The 27814-nt window shown below is 36.2% G+C and overlaps 1 protein-coding gene and 1 non-coding gene across 2 annotated transcripts; both read right to left on the reverse strand.

The window, feature by feature from the left end:
* On the reverse strand, positions 1-27814 carry MRPS31 (mitochondrial ribosomal protein S31). Its single transcript, XM_019749476.2, has 7 exons — positions 27606-27814; positions 23278-23562; positions 16425-16583; positions 15288-15428; positions 10666-10739; positions 8677-8820; positions 1-298 (listed from the first exon to the last, which is right to left on the reverse strand). The coding sequence occupies exons 1-7, from the start codon at positions 27728-27730 to the stop codon at positions 69-71; spliced, it is 1158 nt and encodes a 385-aa protein (XP_019605035.2). The 5' UTR covers positions 27731-27814; the 3' UTR covers positions 1-68.
* On the reverse strand, positions 19487-19593 carry LOC141571483 (U6 spliceosomal RNA). Its single transcript, XR_012496211.1, has one exon. It is a non-coding gene; the product is annotated as a U6 spliceosomal RNA (small nuclear RNA).

Genomic DNA, 27814 nt, shown 5'->3' on the forward strand with positions numbered 1-27814 from the left:
TCTACTAAAATATTTTATTTAGTTATAATACCAATCTCCAACAACTTGAAATAAAATTTCCATTGTCTTCAGTTGAACTTTATGCCACTTTGTTTCAGAATGTCCTGTTTTTCATTAAAATAATTTCTAAACCACTCAATGTGTTCCACTTTCTGTTTAACACTCAGATATGGGTTTTTGGAAAGGCCACAGGTCACTAGCTCCATGAAGTGGCGAACTGGTCCTTGCTTTGGAAAATCCTCCAGGTATTTATCCAGAAATACATGTTCATGAAATTCTGAACCATCATCATCAAAACCTAGGAAGCGAGACAAAATATGTTACATTATAATTTTGAATGTAAAACCTACATCCTAAAATTAACATTAATGAGGTAATATATTATTACAATTAAAAGCATTAACTTTGAAATCAGACCTAGGTTTGCCTACCAATTTAATAACTGTGTGACTACACAAACTAACTTCTCTGAGCATCAGTTTCCCCAGGCATAAAATGAAGATTAAAACAGCCCCTTATTCATGGAGATTTTGTAAAGATTAAATAAACACAAAGATTTTAAAGCTATTTTACAATGTTTAGCATACTGTAAATGTTGAAAGCATTGCAGCAATTACTGCTAATAAATATTTTAATATCTAAAGCAACCACTAAGTGAACTACATAAGCTATACGAAAAAATTACATAAATAAAGCAAGATGGAATCCTAAAATATTCAACCTATAGGAAGCCAAGAAAAGACAGAGGAATGAGAAACACAGAAAATGAACAGAAAACAAATAATAAAACAGGAGACTTAAGTTCTAATAAATTAATAATTACTTTACATGTAAATGGTCTAAATCCACCAATCAAAAGACAGAGATTGGCAGAATGGCTATAAAACACAATCCAACTATATGCTATCTACAAGAAACTCACTTCAAACACAACATAGGTAGGTTGAATGCAAAAGAATGGAGAAAAATATATTTTGTTAACATTAATTATTTTAAAATAGAAAGTATGACTGGTTGGTTATACGAATGTCAGATAAAGTTGACTCTAGAACAACAAAAATTACTAAGGAGAAAGAGAAACATTATATAATAAAAGGATAAATACACCAAGAAGACTTAGCATCTGAAGTACATATGCACCAGACATTAGTTTCTAAATACATGAAAGCAAAACTAGTAGAAATAAAGAAGAAATAGAAAAATCCACAATTATAGTTGGGTATTTTAATATCCCACTGTCAGCAATTGAAAGAATCACCAGGTAGAAAATTAGCAAAGATGCAGAACTGAACAACCAAGACCAAACTAATGTCTTTAGAACACTCTACCAAACGATGGCAGAATATTCTTTTCAAGCTCCCATGAAACATTCACCTAGCTAAACGATATCTTGGGTCACAAAACAAATTTCAACACATATAAAATAACTGAAATAATACACAATATATTCTTTGATCATAATGGAATCAAACTAGAAATAAGTAACAAGAAGACAACAGGAAAATCTTCAAACAGTTGGAAATTAATATCATATAAGTAATTCATCGGTCATAGAGGAAATCTCAAAGGAAATTTTAAAAAACACAGAATTGAATGAAAATTAAAACACAACAAAACAAAATTTGTGGGACACAGCTAAAACACTGCTGAGCAGGAAATACACAGCACTAAATGCATACATAGAAAGAGGGAAAGTCTCAAATAAATAATCTAAGCTCTCATCTTAAGAACCTAGTAAAAGAAGAGTAAAATAATCCCAAAGCAAGCAAAAGAAAGGAAATAAAGATAATATCAGGAATCAATAAAATTGAAAATAAAGAAATGAAACCAATACCTGGTTTTCCAGAAAAACATCAGTAGAACTGCTAAATCTTTAGCAAGTTTGATAAAGAAAAAAGGACAGAAGGCACCAACTATTGATACCAATATTAGGAATGAAAAAGGGGTTATCATTATAAATCCTGAAATCATTAAAGGAATAGTAAAGGAACACTACAAACAACTGTACACTCACAAATTCAACAAATTGAAAGATATAGACAACTTAAAAAAAAAAAAATCCATTCAACTACCAAAACCCAGCAAAAATAACATAAATAGTCTTACAACTGTTAAAGAAAAAAATGTGTAATTTAAAAGCTCTCAAAAAAGAAATCCCTAAACCCAGATCACTTCACTTGAGAATTTCATTAAACATTTAAAGAAAATTTAACACCAATTTTACACAATCTCTTCAAAACTATCTTTTCCAAAAGTTCCTAACTCGTTTTATGAAGCCTAACTGATTTCACTTAGCATTAAAAAAAAAAAAGAGAGAGAATGGAAGGGAGAGAGAGAATACAAACCAATATCTCTCATTAATTTAGAGGCAAAAACTTAATTATTCAAGGAATGCAAGGCTAGTTCAATATTTGAAAATCAATGTGATCCACCACATCAATAGGTTAAAGAAGAAAATCACATGATCCAATACTCATTTTGATAAAAACTCTCACCTCACTTCATCTCATCACACAGGCATTGTATTATCTCACATCATAAGAAAGGTGAGTCCAGTACGACAAGACATTTTGAGAGAGATAAACCACATTCACATACTTTTTTTTTTTTATTAAAGATTTTATTGGGGAAGGGGAACAGGACTTTATTGGGGGAACAGCGTGTTCTTCAGGACTTTTTTCCAAGTCAAGTTGTTGTCCTTTCAGTCTTAGTTGTGGAGGGCGCAGCTCAGCTCCAGGTCCAGTTGCCGTTTTCTAGTTGCAGGGGGCACAGCCCACCATCCCTTGCGGGAGTCAAACCGGCATCCTTGTGGTTGAGAGGACGCGCTCCAACCAACTGAGCCATCCGGGAGCTCAGCGGCAGCTCAGCTCAAGGTGCAGTGTTCAATCTTAGTTGCAGGGGGCAGAGCCCACCATCCCTTGCGGGACTCGAGGAATTGAACTGGCAACCTTTGTGGTTAAGAGCCCACTGGCCCATTTGGGAATCGAACCGGCAGCCTTTGGAGTTAGGAGCATGGAGCTCCAACCGCCTGAGCCACCGGGCCGGCCCCATACATAACTTTTATTACAGTATATTGTTATGACTGTTCTATTTTATTATTGTTGTTAATCTCTCACTGTGCCTAATTTATAAATTAAATGTTATCATAGTTATGTATAGGAAAAAATGTATACATAGGGGTCAGTACTATTTGTGCCTTTAGGCATCCACTGGGGGTCTTGAAACGTATCTCCCACAGATAAGGGGGGACTACTGTACCACTGAAATTAGGAGTGGAGATGAGGGACAAAAAACAGAGGATTAAGTAAAATTGGTTTAGGGAATAGCTAGCTCTCCCACATCCCATCTTCCACCTGTACCTCTACAGGACTACACCATGCATTTTCAAAGAAGATGGGCAGTTTACTTTTTGGAGAAAGTAAAATGGAAAAAGAACTAAGTCACTGAATTGATAAGGAGGGAATTAAGTGAAAGTCTGCATGATGAATGGTGAAACCACCTCTCCCCCAATCCTTTGCCCCCACATAGTTCTCAGAGCACAGCCAAGACTAAAACCTCAAGTGAGGGGGTTGGAAGATTTCTCACAGGAGAAAGTCAGTTAAAAGAACTATAAATATGGAGCTGTGATGGTCTCCAAATTGGCTCCTTTCAAATTCCTCTGAAATGAAGGCAATCAGCTGACAAGTTCCGCCCATGCACACAAATCCAATAAACAGCTTTTTATGTCTTACTCTAAAGTATGAATAAGCATCCAAAGAAGAACAGATGTTTTAGGAAAGCCTCTAACATAGGTGACAAACACCTTGGCAGAAACGAATACCCACCTATCAAAATCCATTTTCCCTTTATATCATAGTAGAAGAATTGAAAATCTGTATGTATCTGCTCAGCAACATTACATTTTCCTGCCCCCTTTGGGTTAGGCGTGGCCACATGACTAATTTTTCACCAGTGGAATATGAACAGAAATGACGTGTGACATTATCACAGCAGAGCCTTTAAGACAGTGGAATTGCTTACACTACACCCTCTTTCCCACTTCTTGTAGCCTGAGCACAATGTTCCTGTGACTCATCTGTAATCACACACACGAGGAAGACACCCTATGGGAGGGAAGATAAATAAAATGGAATAACTTAGATCCTTGGATAACTAAGTGCAGCATGGCTGCTTACTGATCTCAAAATTGAACTTTATATCAAATTTCTATTCTGTTGAACCAAGGCATATATGGAATCTCAATGAAAGAGCACCTAGTGTTAACCAAATAGAAACTGAAATAAAAAGAAACTTTGAGGAAACGAAAAGAATGTGGGTAGCAGAAAAAAAAAAATACTAAGAATAACAGCAACAATTTTTAAAGAGTTCTACCTTTAGAACTCTAGAAGTTAAAAACATGACAGCAGAAACAAAAAACCCAAGAGAAAGGTTGTAAGATAAAGTTGAGGAATGTTTCCAGACCATAGAACAAAAAGAGAAAGGGAAGAGACATTGGGAGGCCTAAATTATCAAATAAAAAAGAAAATTTCTCCACAACTGAAAAATAAAGTTCCCAGACTAAAGGACCCAATGGTGCCTAGAACCATTATTTTAAACAAATCAAATCCATTACCAAGGATCATTATTCTGAAACTTACAAATATTATAGTCATACTAGCATAAACAATTAATACCAATCTAACAAAAATTGTGATACATCTATATTGAAAGGATGAGGGGAAGACAGACACACACACACACACACACACACACACACACACTAGATAGTATCTAAAATAGATAACAGAATTAAGCATATAATTTAGAAATGTAAATAATAAAATAAAGCCAACATTTTAAAAAAGGTTGGCTTTGAGAATAGGTGACAAAATGAATTGCTTTATAGGGGCGGCTGGATGGCTCAGTTGGTTAGAGCACAAGCTCTGAATAGCAGGGTTGCCAGTTCGATTCCCACATGGGCCAGTGAGCTGTGCCCTCCACAACTAGATTGCAGACAGTGAGCTGCTGCTCAGCTGCCGGATGACTCAATGGTTAGAGAGCAAGCTCTTAACAACAAGGGTGCCAGTTCAATTCCCGCATGGGATGGTGGGCTGCGCCCCCTGCAACTAAGATTGAGAACAGCGACTGGACTTGGAGCTGAGCTGTGACCTCCACAACTAGACTGAATGACAATTACTTGGAGCCGATGGGCCCTGGAGAAACACTGTTCCCCAATATTCCCCAATTTAAAAAAAAGAAATTGCTTTATATTATAAGCTTGATATTAAACTATAAAATTATTATGACTCAAAAAATCAAATTAATTTTGATTAATTTGAGAGAGATTGGGAGACAATATTTCCAATTACATAACAGATGAAGGATTAATTCATAATGTATAAAATTCCTACAAACTGATAAACCCAAAAGAAAAAGTCACAACACAAATACAAAATAGCCAATAAACATACAAAAAGATGCAATCTGGTTAGCAATCAGGGAAACGCAAATAAAAACATCAGTGATGTCACTTTTGGCCCTGAAATTTGAAAGATTAATAAATATTCAGCATTAGGTAAAGTGTGGAGAAGTAAGATTTTCATATAGTTGGTTGGAGGGTCAGTGGGCTATCTTTTTAGAAGAGAATGTATCAATATTTATTGCAATTTAATATATACCTATTGTCTGACCCTTCTGGGAATTAAAAGTACTCAGATATGTACAGAAGGCCATATATAAAAGGATTCATTACAACTCCATCCATCAACAGGAAAATGGTAAAATATTTACAGTGCGTTCATACAATGGCATACTATAGAACTATTAAATAAATATAAAATAGTTGTATTTTATAAAACTATTGATCTCTGTCTACTGACACCTGTAACTGAGAATTACTCTGGGAGAGAGCATTTCTAAAACACCCTTAACTTGGTGACATATATCTCCAAGAAAGTATATACTCATTTTAAGAAAGGAAAGAACTGTATTAAAATTATGCTGATGGTAGCCACTTTGAGCATCTCTTGTAATTGCATAAGTCAAACGTGACTTGTATTCATCTTTTGTTATCAGCATATATTATTACAATTTTAATACAGTTTTTTCCTTTCTTAAAATGTGTACACATTTTTTTGGCACCCTCTGTATACGGCTAATGGATATTCAAGAGCAAGATTCTGTTAACTGGGTAATGGCAAAAATATGGTTAAATTTAAAGTTAAAAATCAAAGCTAAAATAAAAATGACTTTATTATCAAACCAACATATGAAAAAATCTACACACTATGATCCAACGTACTACAAAACCTAAGTGGGAACTATTCTACCTAACAGCTCTTATAAATCTCTGTGCTGGCAAAGCACAGCAGATTTTTTAAAAATCCTTAAAAAAAAAAAAAAGAAAAAGAAAAACCTGAGAAGAAACCTATTTATTGGTAGAGAGAGATGACATTTTATTAATCTAAATTTAAATATAATATAAAAAAATGCTATTGAAATGTTGAGACTCCACGTTTTAATGCCAGTCTCTCCGAATAATCAGAAGGTCCTAAACTGTATTCAAAGGAGAAAGTTTCCCCAGTTCTTTTCCTGTTTTTCAGTCAGATAACAATTGTCTTAAGGAGGTGGAAATGAGATACCACCCTTTCTGACACCGAAGCATCAATAATATGTACAGTGTATATGGATACTTGTCACATTTATCTCCACAACCTGACCAAAAAACATGTTTGTTTGTTTGTTTGTTTTTCTTTTTTAGAAATTAAACTTTCTCAAAAACCAGGTCAAGTTTAAAATAAATTCCTTTGGAGCTTGTGTACTCAAGATTTTGATAAAGTGAAGCATTTTACTGCTGATGATAATGTACAGCCAATTCATGCTTTTCTATTATCCTATTTGGTTGTTCCCAGAAAACATATAATATCCTTGCTGATATTTTAAGATTTTAAAATGTTATAGTATAGAACAGAAAATATTTACAGCAAATCCCCTTGCAATTCTGTTGTTGTAGGAACAGGGATGATGATGGTGATGATGTTTTACTTGTATAATCTTACTTGTTTCTAAGAAGAATCCCAAAAAATAAGTCCTATTATTATTCCCATTTTGCAGATGGGGGAAGCGAGGCTTGGAGAGATTAAGTTCATAACTCACACAGGAACTTGAACTCCTAACCACTACACTTCACTGTCTCTCCTAAATAAAGTCATGTGTTATTGTACCTCAATACTGGGTTTTAAAACCATGTGTTTAAACATGAAGACTTGGAACACCCAAGTTTCATTAAATAATGAAATCTTCCCTTAATATCACATATTGTATTTTGCTAGTTTTTCACTCCATTTAAAATTCTGTGATCATACAGGAGGGGGAAGGAACCAATATTTATTCATATGTATTACATGCCAAGAACTGTGCTGAGCAACCCAATAACTTTATCTTATTTAATTCTTATATTCTTCCAATGAGGTATCTTTAATTTTACAAATGAGAAAACTAAGGATCAAGAGATTAAATAATTTCCTCAAAGGCAAATGGTTTATAATTGACACAGCTGGGATCTATATTCTGGTTGGCATAACTAAAAGTCCCTGGGTTTTAAAAATTTTTTTAACTTTACCCTGATACTTTAGAGTATAGAAATCACAAAACTTTAAGAAATACACATGTTGTATAATAGATGAAATACAGCATGCTATATTACTGCATATACCACATAAATATACAAAATGTTAAGATTTGTTAAAGGATGTGTAAGCCTCTAAAGTTTACAAATATACAAAATAAATAAATAAATATACAAAATGTTAAGATTTGTTAAAGGATGTGTAAGCCTCTAAAGTTTTCCTATATAAAGCAATACTTTATGAAAATATAAGACTACATATAAACTTCCATCCTACTTATTAATCCAAACACATGACAGGTTATCAAAAATTAAGATATTACAGTGACAGAATACTACAAAGGTTAAAATACGGACTATATTTCCCCAAGACTTATTGAGTTATTTGCTACTTCTAGCTCGTCTTACCATAAAAGTACAGGTATCTTTTCTAATTAAAAATATATCAATAAAATTTAATGAAAACGTCTACCTCATGACAAGACGGGTGCCATAAAAATAAACAGCACAGTAATACTCTTTTCCTTTTGATTGAGGAAGAAGTAACAACTCCAGAAAAATCTCCATAAAAGTAGATAATATTTTACTACCAGTTCAAAGAATCTAGGTATGCAGCCAGACTTCCAAAGAATTTCAAAGCCTCCTGACATTTTTGCTTTGAGTGGCTTCGAGTACGAGAAACTTGCAGCTCATTAATGAAATGGTTTTATGAATAACAGATACTAGCATAAGATTTTAAGAGTTGTAATGTTCGCCAAGATTGAAGTATAATCTCATACCCAATATTCAGTGTATTGGACTTACCAGGTAATCTGCTTAGCAACTGTCACAGAAATTCATGAGGCATTTGTGCCATATAATTTTACTTCTTCATTTTCCTACGAAATACCTAGCATTAAGTGAAATTCTAACATTCTTTTAAAAAACACTGTCAGATTTCTTTTAGGACACAACAAAGATGTTTCCACAAAGTTTTAAAATTCATGTCAATATCTAGACTCTATAACTGAACATCTGCCAGATTTAATCTCAATCACTGAATTTCATAAACCACTAAAGTTAGGACCTACCTGCTTCGTTGTTAATTGGGAACTCCCACAGTATCCCCTCTTTCGTCAATTGGATCATCTCTTCAAAACCATTCTGAAAGGGCTGTTCATTCATTGCTGCTAACTGCTTAGCAAATTCCACATCCCAAAGTGAAGGTGCTGTTTCTGTATAATAAAGACATTTCAAATAAGCACAAGCAATGTCAACCATCTTTCTTTTTAAAAATGTTATAATCAATTCTGAATTGGTAATACTTTTCAGACCATGAAGCTCATAATTAAACAGTATACAATGAAAGGTCAGTCTGATAACTAAAACAGAAACAAAAATGATATATAAAGACTACAACCACAGCAATTGCAAGCCTTAACCTTTACTGCAATGCTAGGTAATCAACCCTTAAAGTCTCACTGCCTCTGCTACTGGAAAGGAAAAAAGAAATGTGTATTTTGTTTAAGGATATTTTTATGAATATGAATAATTTTATACAACATGAGACTTTGATCTTTAAAGTCCATCCTGTTTATCTTTATTGTTAGTCTGTCAAGGGAAGTCACAGATGTACTACTAATAAAAACCAAAGAAAAATTAACGTGATGATAATAATAATAATAATAATAATAATATTCATGGATACTGAGCTAAACGCTTTTTGTGCATTAGTTCATTTAATCTTCACAACCAATGTAACGAGTAAAGTAATATGGTGTTAGCTGATAACCACCGTCATATTACGTTTCAATCACTTACTTATTTTAGAAATTTAAGACATCTTTCAAGAATGAGTCATATTCCCACTAGTCACTGCTGGTGAGCATGTAAAATGGTACAACCACTTTGGAAAACAGTTTCTTAAAAAGTTAAGAATACACGTATCATACGACAATTTCACTCCTAGATATTTACCCAGAAGAAAACATATGTCCATACAAAGACTTGCACGCGGAAGTTCACTTATGACACGCCTACCCACACACTGACTGCTGGGTATTAAGCATGCTGGCCTAGGACAGCTGACACAGAGCAAAGATCGCAGCAGTTATGCTTAGTAGCCACATACAGAGGAATCATTATAGTAAAATGACTTAATTATCAGGCGTACAATTTTAAACTTCATTCAGTGAACCACCGAGGTCTTTTCCATGATGATCATCACCAACATCATCGTTATTATTGTTGTTAAAGCTGCACCTATTTATTGACTGTCCATGTTTCAGGCACTGTGCCTGACACTTTAATTAAATTACCTCATTTAATCCTTGAAATGTGCGGATTAGTCCCATTTTATAGGCGGGGAAAGGGAAACTCAGAGAGGTTAGTATGGCAGAATCTGAAGATGAACAATCCAGATACCCACGACCAAACCTCTTCCCATTACGGTATACTGCCTCTCAGTTCTAGATTACTCCAGGATACGCAGTAGGGTCTGTGACCACATCCTTCAGCAGTAGTAAGAACTGAGCAGGGAGCAAAATATGGAAATCTTGGGACAGAAGAACTCATTCAGTCAGTCAATAAATATGTGTTAAGGAAAAAACCTCTATAAGTCTGATAAATACCCTCCCTGAATGCCTTTCTTCCAACCTCCTAAGCAATCACTAAATCACTTCGGTGAGTTACTTCTATAAATGCTATCGCCTCTTCTACATAGGAAGCTGCCTTAGGACAGAAACCAGTTTATCTTTCTGCAACAGTACAAAGGTGCACTGCAAATAGTAGGAGATCATTAATGTTCTACCCCAAATTAGTAGCCAATCTATAGCTCTGGATTCATGCAGCTGGTAGTCAGTCTTTACCTCCTACTGTCTCATAGAATGCAACATTTTAAGAGGAAAATCTTAAACCAAGACTAGCAAGGTGAACAACTACATTCATAAAGCAGGATCCAGGCCAACGACAGAGTGGAGCATTAAAATACCTGATTATTATGCAATCAAACATTAAGGATGTTTTTGAAAGATGGAATGTTTCTACACCTGAGAAATAGTGTTGTTCTTTTCTTAACAAACCTGTTTCAGGTGACTCTTCAGTAACTGCCTTGGGATCAAAAATGTTAAGTCTCTTTCCTTTGAATATATTTTTCCTAAAATTTAAAGGGAAAAAACAATTTATTTAATGAGTAGTTTTATCTCTTTGTCAATAAAAAAAATGTTTATGAGAAGAAAATTTTATGTGAAATATTCAGTGTAGAAATTTAAAATAATTCCACTGACCCACACCAGACATTTTAACTAAATTGCCATGTGTTTAGGACTGATTACTAAAAGCAGGAACAAATGCACTTGAATGTTTACATCATAATACAACAAAGCAGTTAAAGCAGTCGAAGTTCCAAAATACCTAAGTGAAAAGATTAGCTTCATCTGCCATAATTTTTATTTGATCCATCTTAATGTTTAGAAAACTCAATGTTATGGGAATCTAATTTAGCATATCAAAATACGCTAAAGTAGAAGTTGTTAGGAATGAATCCAGGACTGCCAGACAAGACGCAGAAGTAGGTAGATGCTGTGCTCTCCTCCTGAGGCCACATCAAAATGAAAACTACATTACAGAACAACTACCCTTGAGAACCACCTGAAGACTAACAGAGCTCCTATAACTAAGGATATAAAGAAGCAGCCACTTAAAGACTGCTGGGAGGGGCAGATATGTGAAATAGGGTGGCCCCACACCCATCTGTGAAGGTGAAGAATCAGCAGGGATATCTCGGTTGTGGAGGTCCCCCATTAAGAGCAAGGGGTCCCTGCCTCACACCAGGCTCCCCAGCCCAAGACTACCAGAGCTGTGAAGGAGTCCCCACAACATCTGGCTATGAAAATCAGCAGGGATTCTGTCTGGGCAAGACAGAGGACGGTTGGAGTCCCCAGCGTTCCTCTTAAAGGGCCATTGCACAGACTTACTTGTTGATGGGCTCACTGGCTCTGAGTTCCTAGGGGGCGACAGCTTGAAAAACACCAGGGGCATATAGGGAGGAACTGAATTCTCTGGCTTCAGGACGGAGGGACACCTTTGGCTGAGACAAAAGTGCTGGCCAGTGCCATTGTTCCTTTGTTGAGCTCTCTCCCCACCCAGCCTGCAGGCACAGGTGGAGGACAAATCTGAGTCTCCATCAAACTTGCCTACCCTGGTGATTCCCTGAGAACTCACCCCGCCCCCCCAATTCCCACACAGAACCAAACCTTTTTCAGCGGCTGTAACTCACAAAGGCTGGCTGCAGCTCATGCTTCAGACTTTCCTAAAATCTCTCAAAGGTCCATAAACCCCAAACAAGCAGCAACTGGCCTTGGCGTGCCCTGTATCTATTGTTAAGTAGCTCCCAGCCCAGCACAGGTGGCAGCTGGCCCCAGTTTACAGCATAGCCTCTACCAAGTGCCTCCATGCCCAGAACATCAACTACAGATCACTTTGTAGCTCCTACCATGTGACCCCAGGCCAGGCACCGGCAGCAGCTGAGCTGTGCCTGCACTGAAGCCCCTCCCAAGAGGCCCCAGAACCAGCACACTTGGTGGCTGGCTTTGATCACACTAGAGCACCACCCAATTAGCTCCACAAATGACACACCCAAAGGGTGGACTCAGCAGACACCAGAGCCCTGCTAAAGCCAATCCCACTTCATGGGGTCAGCCCCACACTACAGCTCATCTCCTGGAGTCACAGCCAGTCCTCACAGCCAGTTAGCCAGAGGGTCAATCCCACCCACTGAGATGCCAACAGAAATCAAGGCTCAACTACAGCAGGAGTGAATATACAACCCCCACAAGGGACACCCCTGGGAGCACCTGGCTCAGGTGAACAGGGAGACCGTGCCACTGGGCCCCACAGGAAACTACTACAGAAGGCCATTCGGCAAGACTGGGAAACATAGCAGCCCTACCTAGTACATAGAAACTAACACAGGGAGGCAGCCAGAATGAGTAAACAAAGAAACATGTCCCAAATGAAAGAACAGAAGAAAACTCCACAAAAAAAACTAAACCAAATGGAGGCAAACAATCTTCCATATAGAGTTTAAAACACTGGTTATAAGGATGCTCAACGAAGTTAGGGAAAGAACTGATGAACTCAGTGAGAACATATACAAAGTGATAGAAACCATAAAAAAGAACCAGTCAGAAAGAATAGAATAACCAAAAAGAATACATTAGATGGAATCGACAGCAAATTACATGAAGCAGAGGATCAAATCAGTGATATGGAAGAGAATGTAGTGGAAATCACCCAATTGGAGCAGCAAAAAGAAATTTTTTAAAAAGTGAGAATAGTTAAGGGACCTCTGGGACAACATCAAGCATAACAATATTCGCATCATAGGGGTACCAGAAGGAGGAGAAAGGATTGCAAACCTACTTGAACAAATAACAACTGAAAACCTCCTTAATCTGGCAAAGGAAATAGACATACAAGTCCAGGAAGCGCAGAGTCCCAAATAAGATAAACCCAAAGACGCCCACACACATACAAAAAAAACCAAAAAAACATTTCAAGTCAACATTTCCTCTTAGGTTAAGGGCAGAAAACACTGCATGTTTAATTACGAATTATAAAAGATTGCACAGATAAATGAAAACATTCCCACTTGTAAAGCAATCATTCTGTAATTTTAAAATAATGATTAACTTTCTTTACATAACTATTTTTAATGAAATTAATGTCAGAGAGTTAATACCATGTTTCCCCGAAAATAAGATCTAACCGGAAAATAAGCCCTAGCATGGTTTTTCAGGATGACATCCCCTGAACATAAGCTCTAATGCATCTTTTGGAGCAAAACTTAATATAACACCTGGTCTTATTTTCAGGGAAACACGGTAGGAAACTTTTCCCTGTACATTTCAATCAACTGCTTTATACTTCAATTCACATTCATACTTCAGTATATTTATTGGCAGATGGAGGGTTAGTTTGTAAAATAATTTTGAATTGTTTTCTGGATCAAATTACTTTCTCTACTAAATTAAACTAACTGAAAAATACAAATACCACATTAAAATTAGATAAAGTGATCTCACATCACGTTTTCCTCTAGCAGGTTCCCAAATATTTGTAAACAAGGCAGTTATGCTCCAGAACTATCCTCAGTGCCTTGCATTCTTCTCCCCAGCTGGCAGTCCTTCAACTTTGCATCGGATGGACAGGATGATGGATTAAAGTAACCCACAGTAAACAGAGAAGGATTCAACAAAGCATGGGATTCTGAAAGCAGAAAGTACTAAAGAGGAAGGGAAGGGAACAGATTTGCTGTGAATCTACAACACAGTTTACGCATGTTTCTTTCCTATTCTTCAAGAAAGCCATTTAAGCGAGGCTTCACTGTCAGCATTTTATAGACAGGGAAGCAGACTGACGGGGCTCTGAAAGTCCCCAGTCAGAGCATTAGTAGGTGTTTCAGTGCCAAGATTCTGAGGCAGGCCAGTGTGACTCCAAAGCCAGTTCTCTGTGACTCACACCTTTCTGTCTCTAACTGAAGAAACCAGTCCAGGCCTGGATTGTGTCAGGTTGTTCCAAGTCAGCGCAGAGTGAACAGCTTGGTATCTTACTATTGCTTCTCCTAGTTCTAGAGTCCTTTCGTCAGCTTTGTAACACTGTCTTTATATGCACATAAACCCCTTTCCTACTTTTTTAGCTACGATATAATATAGCATTCTGATGTAGTTGTATGGAATCATCTTAAAGAAGTTTGATTCAAAGAAGACTGAATTTAAACATTCTGGAGGAATCTTAAGTAAAACTCTAAACACACATTCTACTTTATTCAATAACATGTCATAGCTATGAAATCACGTAAAATTAGTAATTCAAATAATCTTCCAAAGTCACTGTAACCTCTTAAACTTCCTTTGTTAACTGCTGACCATCTTTTCCAACCTTCCTGTACAAATCAGTAATTTAATACCCGGAAAGTGCTAACTCAAACTGCTGAAATTATACTTAAAATCCATAAAATATACATAAAAAGTACTCCACTTGTGAGCACATCTGCTATAAATTGAGCTGGTTTTTGTCAGACCATGCTATGGTAAGTACCTGGTTCCCCACCCCCAACTATCACTTTATGGACTTGAAAGAGAAAGAACAGAAACTTTATGTAAATACAGACAGATTTCTATTATAAAATAACTATGTAAGGCATGGCTTAGCATTTTTAAGAACTGCAAATTGATAAACTCAAATTGCCACAAATAATCTACCACTTTAAGGTAGTCTAATGGATCTTTCTTTCTTTGATGATGGGTTATTTCTCTAAGGTACATAGAAAATGATTATATAGAGATGTAGAGGGTATACAAATATACATTGTTAGGCACATATCAGAATGAAAAATAATGCTTCTCACAAAATATTCATTCGTTCAGGATTCAGTCAGCTCCACTCACTCGAAATCAGGAGACTTCTATTCACCATGTAAAGGTGAGGCAGCACCCATTTTGATTTATGGTATAGAAAAGTGTAGGAATGCCAAACTTATTTCCCTAAGAAATGGTCCATGGAGCGTAAGGAGACACATATAAATGCATCCATAATGCTCAGATACCTATCAGCAATAGTATGCACAGCAATAAAGTGAATCTACTCATACAGTTAAACAAACATAACAAACAAAACCAAATAGACTGCAAAGCTTTCATACCTTTTTCTAAGATCAACGGTCTTCTCCTGGTCAACGAAATTGTCAGATCCTTCATCAAACTGAATCTGATGAACTGGTCTTGTACTCACTCTAGCTGTGGCAGATCTGGCAACTTTCATATCTGATATTATGTTACTGAAACTGAAATAAGAAAAAGTCAAGTATAGTACACATTTTTGCTATAGAATAGTAATCTTTTCTTAAAAATATAATTCATATCACTTAATTTTTATTTCACTTTAACATAACAACATAAGTTACGTTTAAATAAAAGATTATATGTCACATACTAACTTTCATATTCCACAGACCACTAAGATTTATGTTACCTTCTGTCTTTTAAAGATGTTCTTCAGAAATGTTCATTTAAAACATAAATTAAAAGTGTCACTTATGAAAAATCATCATCATCTAGAGCAGTCGATATATAATGAATATTTGTATACTTATTAGATTAAAAAACTGAAGTTGAAATTCAGCCATATTTATTCGTTGCCCTGCATTTGTTCAAATACAAATAAAATGAGTAATCTGACTGACAGTCCACTCATCTGTATTTTTCTTTTAACTTCCTGAGATAAATCTTACATGCATGCTCATTGAGAGCTACTCATTTAGATCTCTCTCCAAAACAAAGCAGCGCCACCCCTCGCTACATTTCAGCAGCAAGTGACAGAACGTGGCATAAAGTAATGAGAAATGAGGGGAGAAGTGGAAAGATGTCAGCAAAAACTTAAGAATAAAAGGGAAAACAGGAGGAAAAACAGGCTTGAATATTATCATACTATGCATAAAAGCAGAAAATTATTTAACTGAAACAAATTAGTCTTCTCAGAAAACTGTCTTATTCTGTTAATTTACTTGTCTATTGTCAATAACATTACTGAATTTATCACTTCTTTTTCGGGGACAAGAAACCATAACTTCTCAAAAGAAATATTTAACTATTTAATGGATCTTTTAAAAACTGCAATCTTACTTAAGACATGAGTGGTTTTTTTTTAAATCAAAATGCTAATATTTCATTTATGAGGCATATGTTATATATGAGCATATTATGTATATTACTAGCCAGTTACATGAAAACAGCCTATTTTGAGATGTTAGCATTATTGACATACTATTTGATTCACTAACCTAATTTTACGTCTTTCTCCATCTTTCTGTGCCCTTGAGTCTTCCTCGTGCTTCCGGAGTTGCCTGAGCAACTCCGACTTGGTTGTCTGCTTGTCAAAAGGGAGAGAATCTGCAACAGCAGATGCAGCAGCCACCAACTCAGGATTCAGAGACTCACTTCTGAAAAAGAAAATGGAAAAAACAAATGAGAAAGAAAAAAGAGGCATTACTTATCATGCAACTAGTTAGTGGAAAGTAAAATTATTTTTTTGGAAAAAACATTTGCTGTTCAAAAAAGTATTCAATTTCTGACAAAATGAAGAATTCTTAAATATTAGGTATCAGTTTTATATAAACTTAAATATCAAAGGTTAAAGTTAATGGATACTTGCTGAAGCACAATACTCAGAACAATATATTAAGGTAGAGGGGTAAAGGATCAGCCTTAAAAATTATAAATTAGTGGTTTTTAAATTAGATGCCATTTTATTTCAAAAACAATATATATTACAAGCAAATATAAAAGTGGCTAAACCTATTCATAGAAGCTTTATTCATAATAGCCTAAAACTGAAAACAACCCAAGTGTCTATCATTAAGAGAATAAACAAATTGTGATATATCCATACAATAAAATAGTACTCAGTTCACATCACAACATGAAAAACTGAATGAAATAAGTTGGATAAAAAAATTTATATGCTGTATGACTCCATTTATATCAAGTTCTAGAACAGGCAAAATTAATCTATGGTGAAAAAGATCAAAATAGTGGTTGCCTCAGGACAGAAAGCTACTGCCAGGGAAGATGAAAATGGGAAATGCTCTGAATCTTGCTAACTGCCTACGTTACCTGGGAAGATCCATTTGTCAAAATCCTACAACTAAGATTTATACATTTCAGTGTATGTAAATTTTACCTGAAAAAAAGAAAAAAGCACCCATAAATCATCATCATCAAGTCGATGTAAAGCGGGTGAAGGTACTGATGATAAAAGAATGGCAAAATGAGGATGAATATTGAAGCTGGGTAACAGGTATAAAGGGGTTCATTACACGATTTTATTTTGTTTTAAATTTTTCATAAGAAAAAGCTAAAAAACATAAAGCTACTCTTCAGTAAATTATAAGTTAATAGAAAAACATGCCAGACATAAAAACAATTTACATTTTTTAACTCACTGAGAATTGCCATCTCAATAAGTGGGATCCAAATTAATGTTTTACTATACCTGGCCTTCTATATTATGATCTGTTGCCTAATATGCAAATTAAAGTTCCCAAATCCCTGAAGTTGTTGGATAAAGATTTTAAGGACTTTACTTACTAAGATATGGGGGATCTAAAATCGATTGGAATGGAAGAAAAATAGAAAAAAGGAAATATAACAATTAAAAAGAAATGTACTACTTTCAACTGTTACTCGTGAATAAGGCTTAAACTGTATCTCAAATCACTGCATTTCTTTTATAAACTTCTTGTGAAGTTCATTTTCAAATTTTAATATATATATTTGATCAGAGTATGCAAAGAATATAGATAAGTATTCATTTTCTAGAACGATGCATTTTATGACAATGGTGTTTTTTGGGTTTTTTAAAATATTTTTTATTAAGTATGTTTTTCCTGGACCCATCAGCTCCAAGTCAAGTAGTTATGTCCATCTAGGAGGGTGCAGCTCACAGTGGCCCATGTGGGGATCGAACCGGCAACCCCGCTGTTAAGAGCGCTGGGCTCTAACCATCTGAGCTAACGGGCCACTCCGACAGTGGTGCTCTTTATGGTCATAACTCCTGTGTTTATAATTTGAAATGTTCTAATTAATAAAAATGGTCGGGGAGTCTCTGTCATCAAAATAAGATAATTTTTACATACAGGGACCTTTTTACACAGATTTTAACAAGACGATGAGAACTTGTTAAAATATCCTTTAACAATCTATTCTATCCTATAAGTGAGACTATTTCATGAATATATACTTTTCTACATTATACCATTCTGGGCTTCTGAATTTCTTTAAAATGAACTGTGTGACAAACAATTTCAGAAAAGGAACTCTGATGAAGTAAAATATATTAATATTACATGTCTCAGTTTGATTTTTTGTGTGGTTACTATTAGGTTTATATAAAAGCAATTTTCACATATACAGTAGTCCTTTTACTTCTGACTGCACCTTATCTCCATTCACCTATTGCAAGTTCAGTCCATTACCCCCTCCCCTTTATGCTTTTTGTTTATTTATTTTAAAATTTTATTTATTATCTTCAGTTACAGTTGGCATTCAATATTATTTTATATTAGTTTCAGGTGTACAGCATAGTGATTAGACATTTATATAATTTATGCAGTGATTCCAATTAGTCTAGTACCTACCTGGCACTATACATAGTTGTTGCTCTCCTTTCATGTTTTTATTGTCACAAATTATCCCTTTTTATGTGAGTCAAGTTCATATCCAACTTGCAGTAGATTGTCTACTTTTTAAAAATGTTTTTACCTCCTTTAACCTTTATGCTATTTTTAAGTGATTAATCTCCTATTCTGAACAAGGGTTGCAATTTCCTGCTTCTGTCTGTCTGTCATCATACTGTTTCATATCCTTCTGCATTTTGTTCAGGTAGAGCACCCTTCAGTATTTCCTGTAATGCAGGTCTTGTGGTGATAAATTCCCTCAGTTTATGCATATTTAGAAAAACCTTTATTTCTTATTCATATCTAAAGGATAACTTTGCTGGATAAATTATTGTTGATTGGTGATTTCTCTCTGTCAATAATTTGATTGATTCTACTCTTTCGTAGCTTGTAGGGTTTCTGCTGAAAAATCTGATAATCTAATAGGATTTCTTTTGTAGGCTACTGTCTTCTTTTCCCTGGCTGCCTTGTGAATTCTTTGTCATGAATTTTTCAGTTTTAATATAATGTGCCTTGAAGAAAGCCTTTTGGATTGAGATAGGTATTTTGTTAGCTTCTTAGATTGGAGGATCCAGTTCTCTCCATAGGTATGGGAAGTTCTCATCAATTATTTGTTTAAATAGGTTCTCTGTTTCCTTCTCCCTCTCTTCTTCTGGTATACCTATTATTTTTTTATGGAACACTTCACAAATTTACATGTCATCCTTGCACAGGGGCCATTCTAATCTTCTCTGTGTCATTACAACACTAGTATATGTGCTGCCAAAGCAAGCACTACCCATTATTCTTATATTGTTCTTTCTGATGGAGTTAGGTAGTTCTTGTAGCGTTCTTTCATTTTCTTTTACCCTCCAATCTTTTCTCTTGTTTTGAGTCATTTCTAGATTTCTATCTTTGACACCACTAATTCTTTCCTCCGTCTGGTCTACTCTATTTCCTAAGCTAGCTAGTTCATTCTTCATCTCTTTTGTTGAGTTCTTCAGCTCTAGAATTTGTTTGGTTCTTTTTTATAGTTTCAGTTTCTTTGGTAAAGTACTCCTTTTGTTTGTTGATTTTATTTTTAAATTACTTAAACTGCCTTTCTGAGTTTTCTTGTACCCTGTTAAGTTTTTCCAGAAAGGGCAATCTTGAATTCTGTCATTTAAATCACATATTTCCATGCCTTTAAGTTTTCTGGAGACTTTTCATTTTCTTTTTGACCTGTCCTGTTTGTTACCTTTGTTATTCATCATTTTGAGTTATTTCTTTGTCACTATTTTAAAAGGTTGATCGTAGGTCTTTGTTTTTCAGTAGATGGCGTTGAAGCACAAGGTTTTATTTTCTCTTAACTTGCCCTACTGGGGCTTCTGGGGTCTCTGTGGGGCTGTGTCGCCTTGACAGTGGAAAATGCCCCTCATTTCCTGGGGCGATAGGCATCCCCTCTGTGACCAGGTCACCTCTCTCTCAGGGTTTCACCCCCTTGGGAAGTATGGTGGGCAATGGAGCTCTAGGCCTAGGAGATCCCAGTGCTGCCTTCTGCAACTAGATCTGCCAGCAGTGCTATCCTATCTGAGGTGTCCCAGGTACACTGGGCTTTGCTGTGATGGATGAAAGTGGGATGGGCAGAGAGAGGCCGGTTCGAGCGTTTGAGGCCTTGTTTGCTTCCCTGTAATGGCAGCTGCCAGACTTCACCTGCCACACCTTTGTGTTCCGTCTCTGCCCCTGTCACTGGGTTTAGCCACAGTATGTGCTGGCTATTCCAGCAGGAATGCTGATTCTAGCCCACTGCTCCTTAGGGCTACAGAGTATGTGTGCTGTAACCCAATTCCTCCCCTGCTTCTCAGTCCTCAAGAGCTGCAGTAGCCCAGGCTGCATCTGTGGCACCTGTCTCTGTCCTTTTCCCTTCCCTCCTCCTCTGTTCACTTGGATACGCCCACCTACAGATGTTTCAATTCGAGGACCTCTCAGATGTGTTTGTGTGTTGAGCAGGGAATCCTTTGTTGAATTACAGTTGTCCAATTTGTTGTAACTTCAAGGGGAGAGACTTGGAGGACCTTTCATGCTGCCATGCTGCTGACATCACCAAAAGATAGATTTTCAAAAACTCAAAACAAGTGTACCTCATTCACCAATCAGGACCACTTTGAACATAGGACCACTGATAGAAGTTATTCTTTGAATATAGGACCACTGATAAAAGTTCCAAGATAGATAGATAGATAGATAGATAGATAGATAGATATATATATATATATATTATATATATCTCACACATTTTCCATTTTCCAAAATTTCCAATTTTGGTTTAAGTGGCAACATGGAGCAAGAACTTAAAAATGCTTACAAAGCAATCTGAGTGCAGAATTTTCCTAAATTTTTATGCTTGTCTCATTCATACTTAATTGGAAAGCAATTTCAAAAATTACATTTACTGAATCTTTGCATAGCATTCAATTCATTTTAACCTTTCTATAATGGTTAATTAAATTGTATAACTATAATAAAAAGCACAATGGGTTATAAACAGTCTAGGAGCTAAAAAACTCACTCCAGATAAGTATTTATATACGTATGTGTGTTTACTAACTATTCTATACACATATATAATTTTTTTACTTTACTTTTTTTCGAGGAGGAGGAGGAAGAGGGGGAGGTACCTATTATGGGCACTCACTGTTTGAATTAGCTTATTCTCTACCACCCAAGTATGCTTTCCAGAGGTATTTTTGATACAATGTGATGCAATGTAGAAAACAAGAGATTCCTTAAAAATTCAGGAAATAATACACAAATTAAGTCATTCTAGGACATAGGAATCTACCTTCCCTGCATATTCTGCTACGAAATCACTGATGGGGATCTGGAAGCCACATACAAGTACATTATTACTCGAATCAATGACGTCATCAATGTAAGACATTAACTATCTCTAAGACAAAATACTGCCATTTATACTATAACACAAATGCTAAAATTTCACTGATTGCACTTAAAATCAGTGAAATATAATACTCTTGACAAGCACAAGCAATTACAATATTTTGAGGAAACCACCTAAGCTCAGAGCATTGATAACTACTGGTCTCAAAGGAAGTTATATTAAACAGTTACAACCAATATGCTAAAATTCCATGCTTGGTGGAATTTTTAAGACGGAAATTTCATATAAACAAGTCCTTCAGAGACATGAGGCTACCTTCAAATTAGGATGTAAACTATTTGTTAATTAACAGCTTAAAGAGGTAACTAAATGGCAGTTAATAATATTGATGAATATGTAAGAGAACGTATAGAATTTATTAGATTTCTACTCTTTTCCTCTTTCTAGATTATATACAGATATCCCATCTTATTTAAATATATAATAACAGCATTTCTCAAGTAATTACTAGAGTCTGTTTACAAACTGACATTTAGCCCCCATTAATTCAGAATCTCTCATGTATTCTAACGAAAAAAAATTTTTAATTTAAATTTTTAAATTAAACAATTCTGTCAGAGTGTGCAGAGCTGTGATCCAAGTCTAGGTCACACTTATTATCTGACTACCCACCCCACCTCCTGCACTGTCACTCAGAAGTCTCTTAAGAGTCTACAAGTTTGCTACAGGTTTGTCTAGCCTTCAGAAAATTCACCAAAAGTGAACAACAGATAAAATCCACAGAGATAAAACAGACTGAACAGTGATCATTAGATGATGTAAAATTAGTAAATTAGATGTAATCATATATAATAATGATTGTTTTACTTTAAAAAGCTTCACTTTACAAAAGGTTTTAGCATAGGTTTCACATATCCGGCTTCTAAAAGTACTTAAGATGATCTGTTTGCAGATATTTATAGCTTCTCTAGAACACAGTTTTCATGTCTCTGTTTTATAAATAAATGAATATATTATATAAATAAAAATCTATGAATCCATTTGGCTCCTTGACACACTGGTAATAGTAAATCAATAAGTATTATCTACCACCTATTCTGTTAGATACTGTACTAAATCCTGGAAGAGAAACAAGGAGGCACACGGGTCCTCTGAAGAGGTACCTGTCTCTTTAGCAGGGCAGATAAATCAAACAAGCAGAGAATTGTATAAAAGAGTGTTTTTAACGTTAGTGACAATAGCGGAAAAGATAGAGATATAAAGGTTTTACCAGACTAACTTCGCAGTATTCAGATGATACTCGATACATAGAGACACAGGGACAGGAGGGTTAGAGAAAGCTTTGTAGAGCAAGAGTTGTTGCTTGGTTTAGAAGGCAGATAAATGTTGAAAGGCAAGAGAGAATGTATTTATCAGGCTCAAACAAAAGTCTAGAGGAAGATGTATTTAGGGAAGAGTAAGTGGTGTAATTTGAATTTGAAGAAACATTTGCAAATGGACTAAAGATTTAAAAAAACATTTTTTTTCTAAAAGAAAAAGCTTACTAGAGTTTCAAATATTACTTTCAAAGAACCACATTCAAATTGCAATTCAATTTACCTCTTCTTTGGGGCATCTTCTGTAGGTTTTTGAAGACTGCCAGCTGTAGCCTCCAAACTTTTAAGTGGTCTTCTGCTGGGCGGCTTTGTGGTTTGTACACTTACTGTGCTTACTTCAACCTTCATGCCCTTAATGATATTTAACAAGTCTTTTTTCGTATTCTCCTTTTCACTGTCTTGGCTCTCTGGCTCCTTGGAAATCTCATGGGTTGGAACAGACTGCCCATCTTTTTTGCAACAGATCACTCTGTTAGTACCAAAATATCTTTGGATATTACCTTTTGTCCTGGAAAGATGTATTAAAGAAAAAAATGAAAAACATAATGTAAAATAATAAAGCAAGGATTCAAAAAACTGTTTCTATGGGTTTAAAAATTTTTTTTAATTCAAGCCTTTCCCTTTTGCTTTTTAATTGCGGTGTAGTTGACATACAGCATTATATTAGTTTCAGGTATACAACATAATGATCAGATATTTGTATATATTACGAAACGATCACCACAATAGGTCTAGTACTTTTTATTACTAGTGTTAACCATAATGACGGCAATTTAGCATTTATTGAACATATACTATGTGCCCAGTCTTATACAACATATTTTTGGTAAATTTTCTCATACCTACGTCAACTGGACAAGCTAGGTATCATCCTCATTTTGCAGATAAGAAAACTGGATTTCAGGGAAGTGAAATAACTTACCCAAGATCATGAAGCTCACAGCTCACTAAAGCCTAAGACATACTGGTGCGCCACAAAATGGGTTACAGGTATGCTCAGATATTGTCACCTAGTCTGTGGGGTGGCTAGGGGAGGCCTGGAATTGCTGGTGTTCCCATCTGTAGCCTCCCTCCATTCACGTCAGGGTTTGGTATAAATAACATTTTCTGTGTGTTCCATGACATTAAAGAAAAGGTTGCAAACCACTGACATGATGAATAAATTTCAATTTATTATTCTCAAACTCAAATCTGAATGACAGCCAAGTCCTTGCTCTTAATATGATATAATACCTCTTTTAAAAGTCATAATTAAATGACAAAAATGAAAAAAACTTCTATCTAAAAAAGGTTACTTTCTTTTAAAAACAATTCTGGGTGTGTTATTCTAATCTGGTCAACTTTCTCATTGAGCTATGTGCCATTTAACCAATCAGCATTTATAAGCTAAGCTAAAATGGAACAGAAAAAAAAGAATATTTTGATATTTGACATTAAAGAACGTTAAAAACTAATGAATGTGTTAGTTTCAGTAAAACGTTATACTGTATAAAAAGTCATTCATTAAATATAGTGGTATCTACTCTATGTTGGGCACTAGACGAGGCATTAACGATATATTAGTAAATAAGAATTGTACTGTTCCTATCTTTATGAAGCGAACAGTATAGAGCACTGTTTCCCAAACTTTAAAATGCAAAAGAATTACCTAAGCACTTGTTAAAACAGATTCTTTGGTCCCACCAAGAAATTGTGATTCAGTAGCTTTGGGGAGGGATTCAAGAGTTTGCATTTCTAACAAGTTCCCAAGTAATGCTGATGGTGCCTGTCAGAGGACCACATTTGAGTAGCTATGTTATGTACAAGGTGTGATCAAACAATACGGTGAATGTTTAAATAAAAAAAAATTATTACAGTGAAAGACATATTGCCTTTAATCCCCCTCAAAGTACTCCCCCTTGCTTCTAACACAGTTATCCCACCATTCTTGCTACTTTCTGAAGCAGTTCTGAAAGTTCTCTTTCGTGTCTTTAGTTGTGCTGTCATGGCTGCCTCGATGTCCTGAATCGATTCAAAACATTTACCTTTCATGGTCATTTTGACTTTGGGGAAGAGCCAGAAGTCACATGGTGCCAGATCTGGTGAATAAGTTGGATGAGGACACACCGCAATGTTTTTATTTGACAGAAATTGCCAAAAAAAGCAATGTGTGACATGGAGCTTTCCATTTGCGATCACAAAACACCGTGAATGCTGCTGCTGAGCACCATCCCACGGAAAGGCAGGGATCTTCAATATGGGAAGCGGCACATCAAACCTCAGTAATGGTGTGTGACAATTTTCAAATTGTTCAGTGCAGTCAGCGGGGTGTGAACTACAGTCAAGAGAAGGTGTGTTTTAAAGTGTGCCATAAATCATCCTCCATCATGACAACGTTCAGTGTCACACATGGCTTCCGGTATACAGACATTTCTGTCAAATAAAAATATTATGGTGTGTCCTCATCCACCTTATCCACCCCATCTGGCACCGTGCAACTTCTGGCTCTTCCTCAAAGTCAGAATGATCAGGACATTGAGGCAGCCACGACAGCACAACTAAAGATACTCACAGAAGAGGACTTCCAGAACTGCTTCAGAAAGTGACAAGAACGATGGGATAAGTGTGTTCGAAGCAAGGAGGAGTATTTCCAGGGGGATTAATGGCAATGTGTCTTTTACTATAATAATTTTTTTTTATTTAAAAATTCACCATATTGTTTGATCACACCTCGTATGCTATTTAAATCCTTATAGGACAGGTTTTGTTTTTCCTATTTTACTGAAAAAACTGCTGCTCAAAGAGGTGAAGTTAATGGTTCCTAACCTTTAGAGAGCATATGAATCACCTAGGGAACTTATTTAAAAATGTAAAACTTAGATTCCTGAGATTCTTAGTTGATAAGTTTAGAATGGTGTCCAAGGATGCATTTAACTAGGTGATTCTGATGCAGCTGATCTCAAGACCCTGCATCAGATCCTGGGTTAAATACTCTATCTAGTTCTGAAAGCTAGCAAATAGCAGTATACCAGGTTAGGGACTCTTTAACGAAAAAGAAAATGGCTATCTCAAAAAATGCTGAAACAAACTATTTGATCTGCTTATAAAAATGTCAGAGGCTAAAACATCAGGCAGTTAAAAATTAGAATAAAAAACCCATCGCATAACTAGTATCCTCTTAAAGAGTACAAAGGACCCTCATTACTCAACTTACAAAAATGCTCTAATTATTATTTCACATGTGAAAGGTATAACAGAAAGGTGGCAATTAGGAGAATGAATCTCACATATAACCTGTACTTCCATGTTTCCTTTCAAGACTACTATAGTACCACAGAAAGTGTATTTATACCAGGAAAATCATGTATAGGAAGTAACTCCATAACACTATGATAATAAAACGCTAGCCCTGACCTTTGATCGGAGCTTGTTTCCAATGAGAGCACTTCATCATCACTTCAAATGCAACACATGCAAAACCATATTCAAGTGCTCTACTCTCAGACTCACCCTTCAGTATTGAATGGGCCTCTTACCATAAATAGATATTTTTGTATTCTAAAAACTATGACATATTTGAAAAGCTGCTCCTCATTCTTCTGTTAACATTAACAGTACCCTAATCCGTCAAGGCAACCAGCTGGGATCTTTGTTCTGACTATCCTACCCTTATCTCATTATATGTCATATCGTATCAATTCTACCTGTGCAATTTTTCTCCTCCATCCAGCTACTTCTTCCCATCCCCACTGCTACCAACCTGCCTCAGTGCTGTACTTACCACAGTGGCCCCAAATCGTACTGCATGGAATACATGCAGAATTAAGTCTTCATAATCACGAGAGTTCTCAGAGAATAAATACCAACACCAAGTATGCTGCAAGTCCTTTTCTTGCCTGGCTAATTCCAATCCTTGGTCTGCCTTCAGATTTTATCAGACTTCTTTTCGAGAAAGGATACTGCGAAAGTCTCCTTCAATGGTTAAGTGCCCCTATTTGCTCACCCAGCAATTATTTGTTCATAGAGCATTCTGTGCTACCTATACTGTCTCAGCTATTACTCCAGCTGAATTGCTTACTTGGTGTAACTATAAGCTTCGTGAAGGCAGGACTGTCTTATTCGGGGCTTAGGTAACACCACTGCTAGCACTTAACACACTGTAAGCACTTTCAATAATGAGCTAAAGAATAGATGGAGACAGGAATGAGACCATCACAGTCTTGCGAGACAAACAAAACAACAAAAAAGAACAACAACAACAACAACAAAAACAGCTTTGCTTCTGGAGCCTGGATAAAATGAGGGAGAAGCAATAAGAAAGACGAGGCGCGGTATCGCAGAAAGAGCACAGGACAGCAGGCCAGGCACGTAAACTTAGCTCCGTTTCCCACGGACACTATGACCTTGGGCAAGTCATTTTATCTTTCTGGAATTTCCGTTTCCTCAGATTTAAAGCGATGGCTTCTCACATCGACTCCAGGAGGCCGGAGAATGACCACTGCACGTACGGGAGTGGGTACAGGGGTTGCCTGAAGACCTGCGTGGCCAGGAGCGCGGAATGAAATGCGGTACCTGAGCGATCCGTGCGCAGCACCGCGGGGCACAATCGCAGCCGCCGACGCCTCTGGGCCTCCAGAACACAAAGGGAGGCGGGAAAGGGGGCGAAAAGGTAGGATCGCCGAGACTCTTGGGAACATTGCCGGAAAACAAACTAAACGGCGAACCGGCACACCGTGTGGGCTGCCAAACACATTCCCCGCCTCTCTCTTCCGTTCCTCAGC

The sequence above is a fragment of the Rhinolophus sinicus genome, linkage group LG04, assembly GCF_036562045.2.
Source record: "Rhinolophus sinicus isolate RSC01 linkage group LG04, ASM3656204v1, whole genome shotgun sequence".
Classification (NCBI taxonomy): Eukaryota; Metazoa; Chordata; class Mammalia; order Chiroptera; family Rhinolophidae; genus Rhinolophus; species Rhinolophus sinicus.

Bases quoted from the DNA above. Each gene is read 5' to 3' on its own strand.
- MRPS31 (XM_019749476.2), bottom strand. From the start codon at position 27,730: ATGTTCCCAAGAGTCTCGGCGATCCTACCTTTTCGCCCCCTTTCCCGC. The intron at 23,563-27,605 runs GTACCGCATTTC...ACATCTTTCCAG, and splicing joins GCTGCGCACGGATCGCTCAG to GACAAAAGGTAATATCCAAA. The intron at 15,429-16,424 runs GTTAGTGAATCA...TTCTTATTTCAG, and splicing joins GGAGAAAGACGTAAAATTAG to TTTCAGTAACATAATATCAG.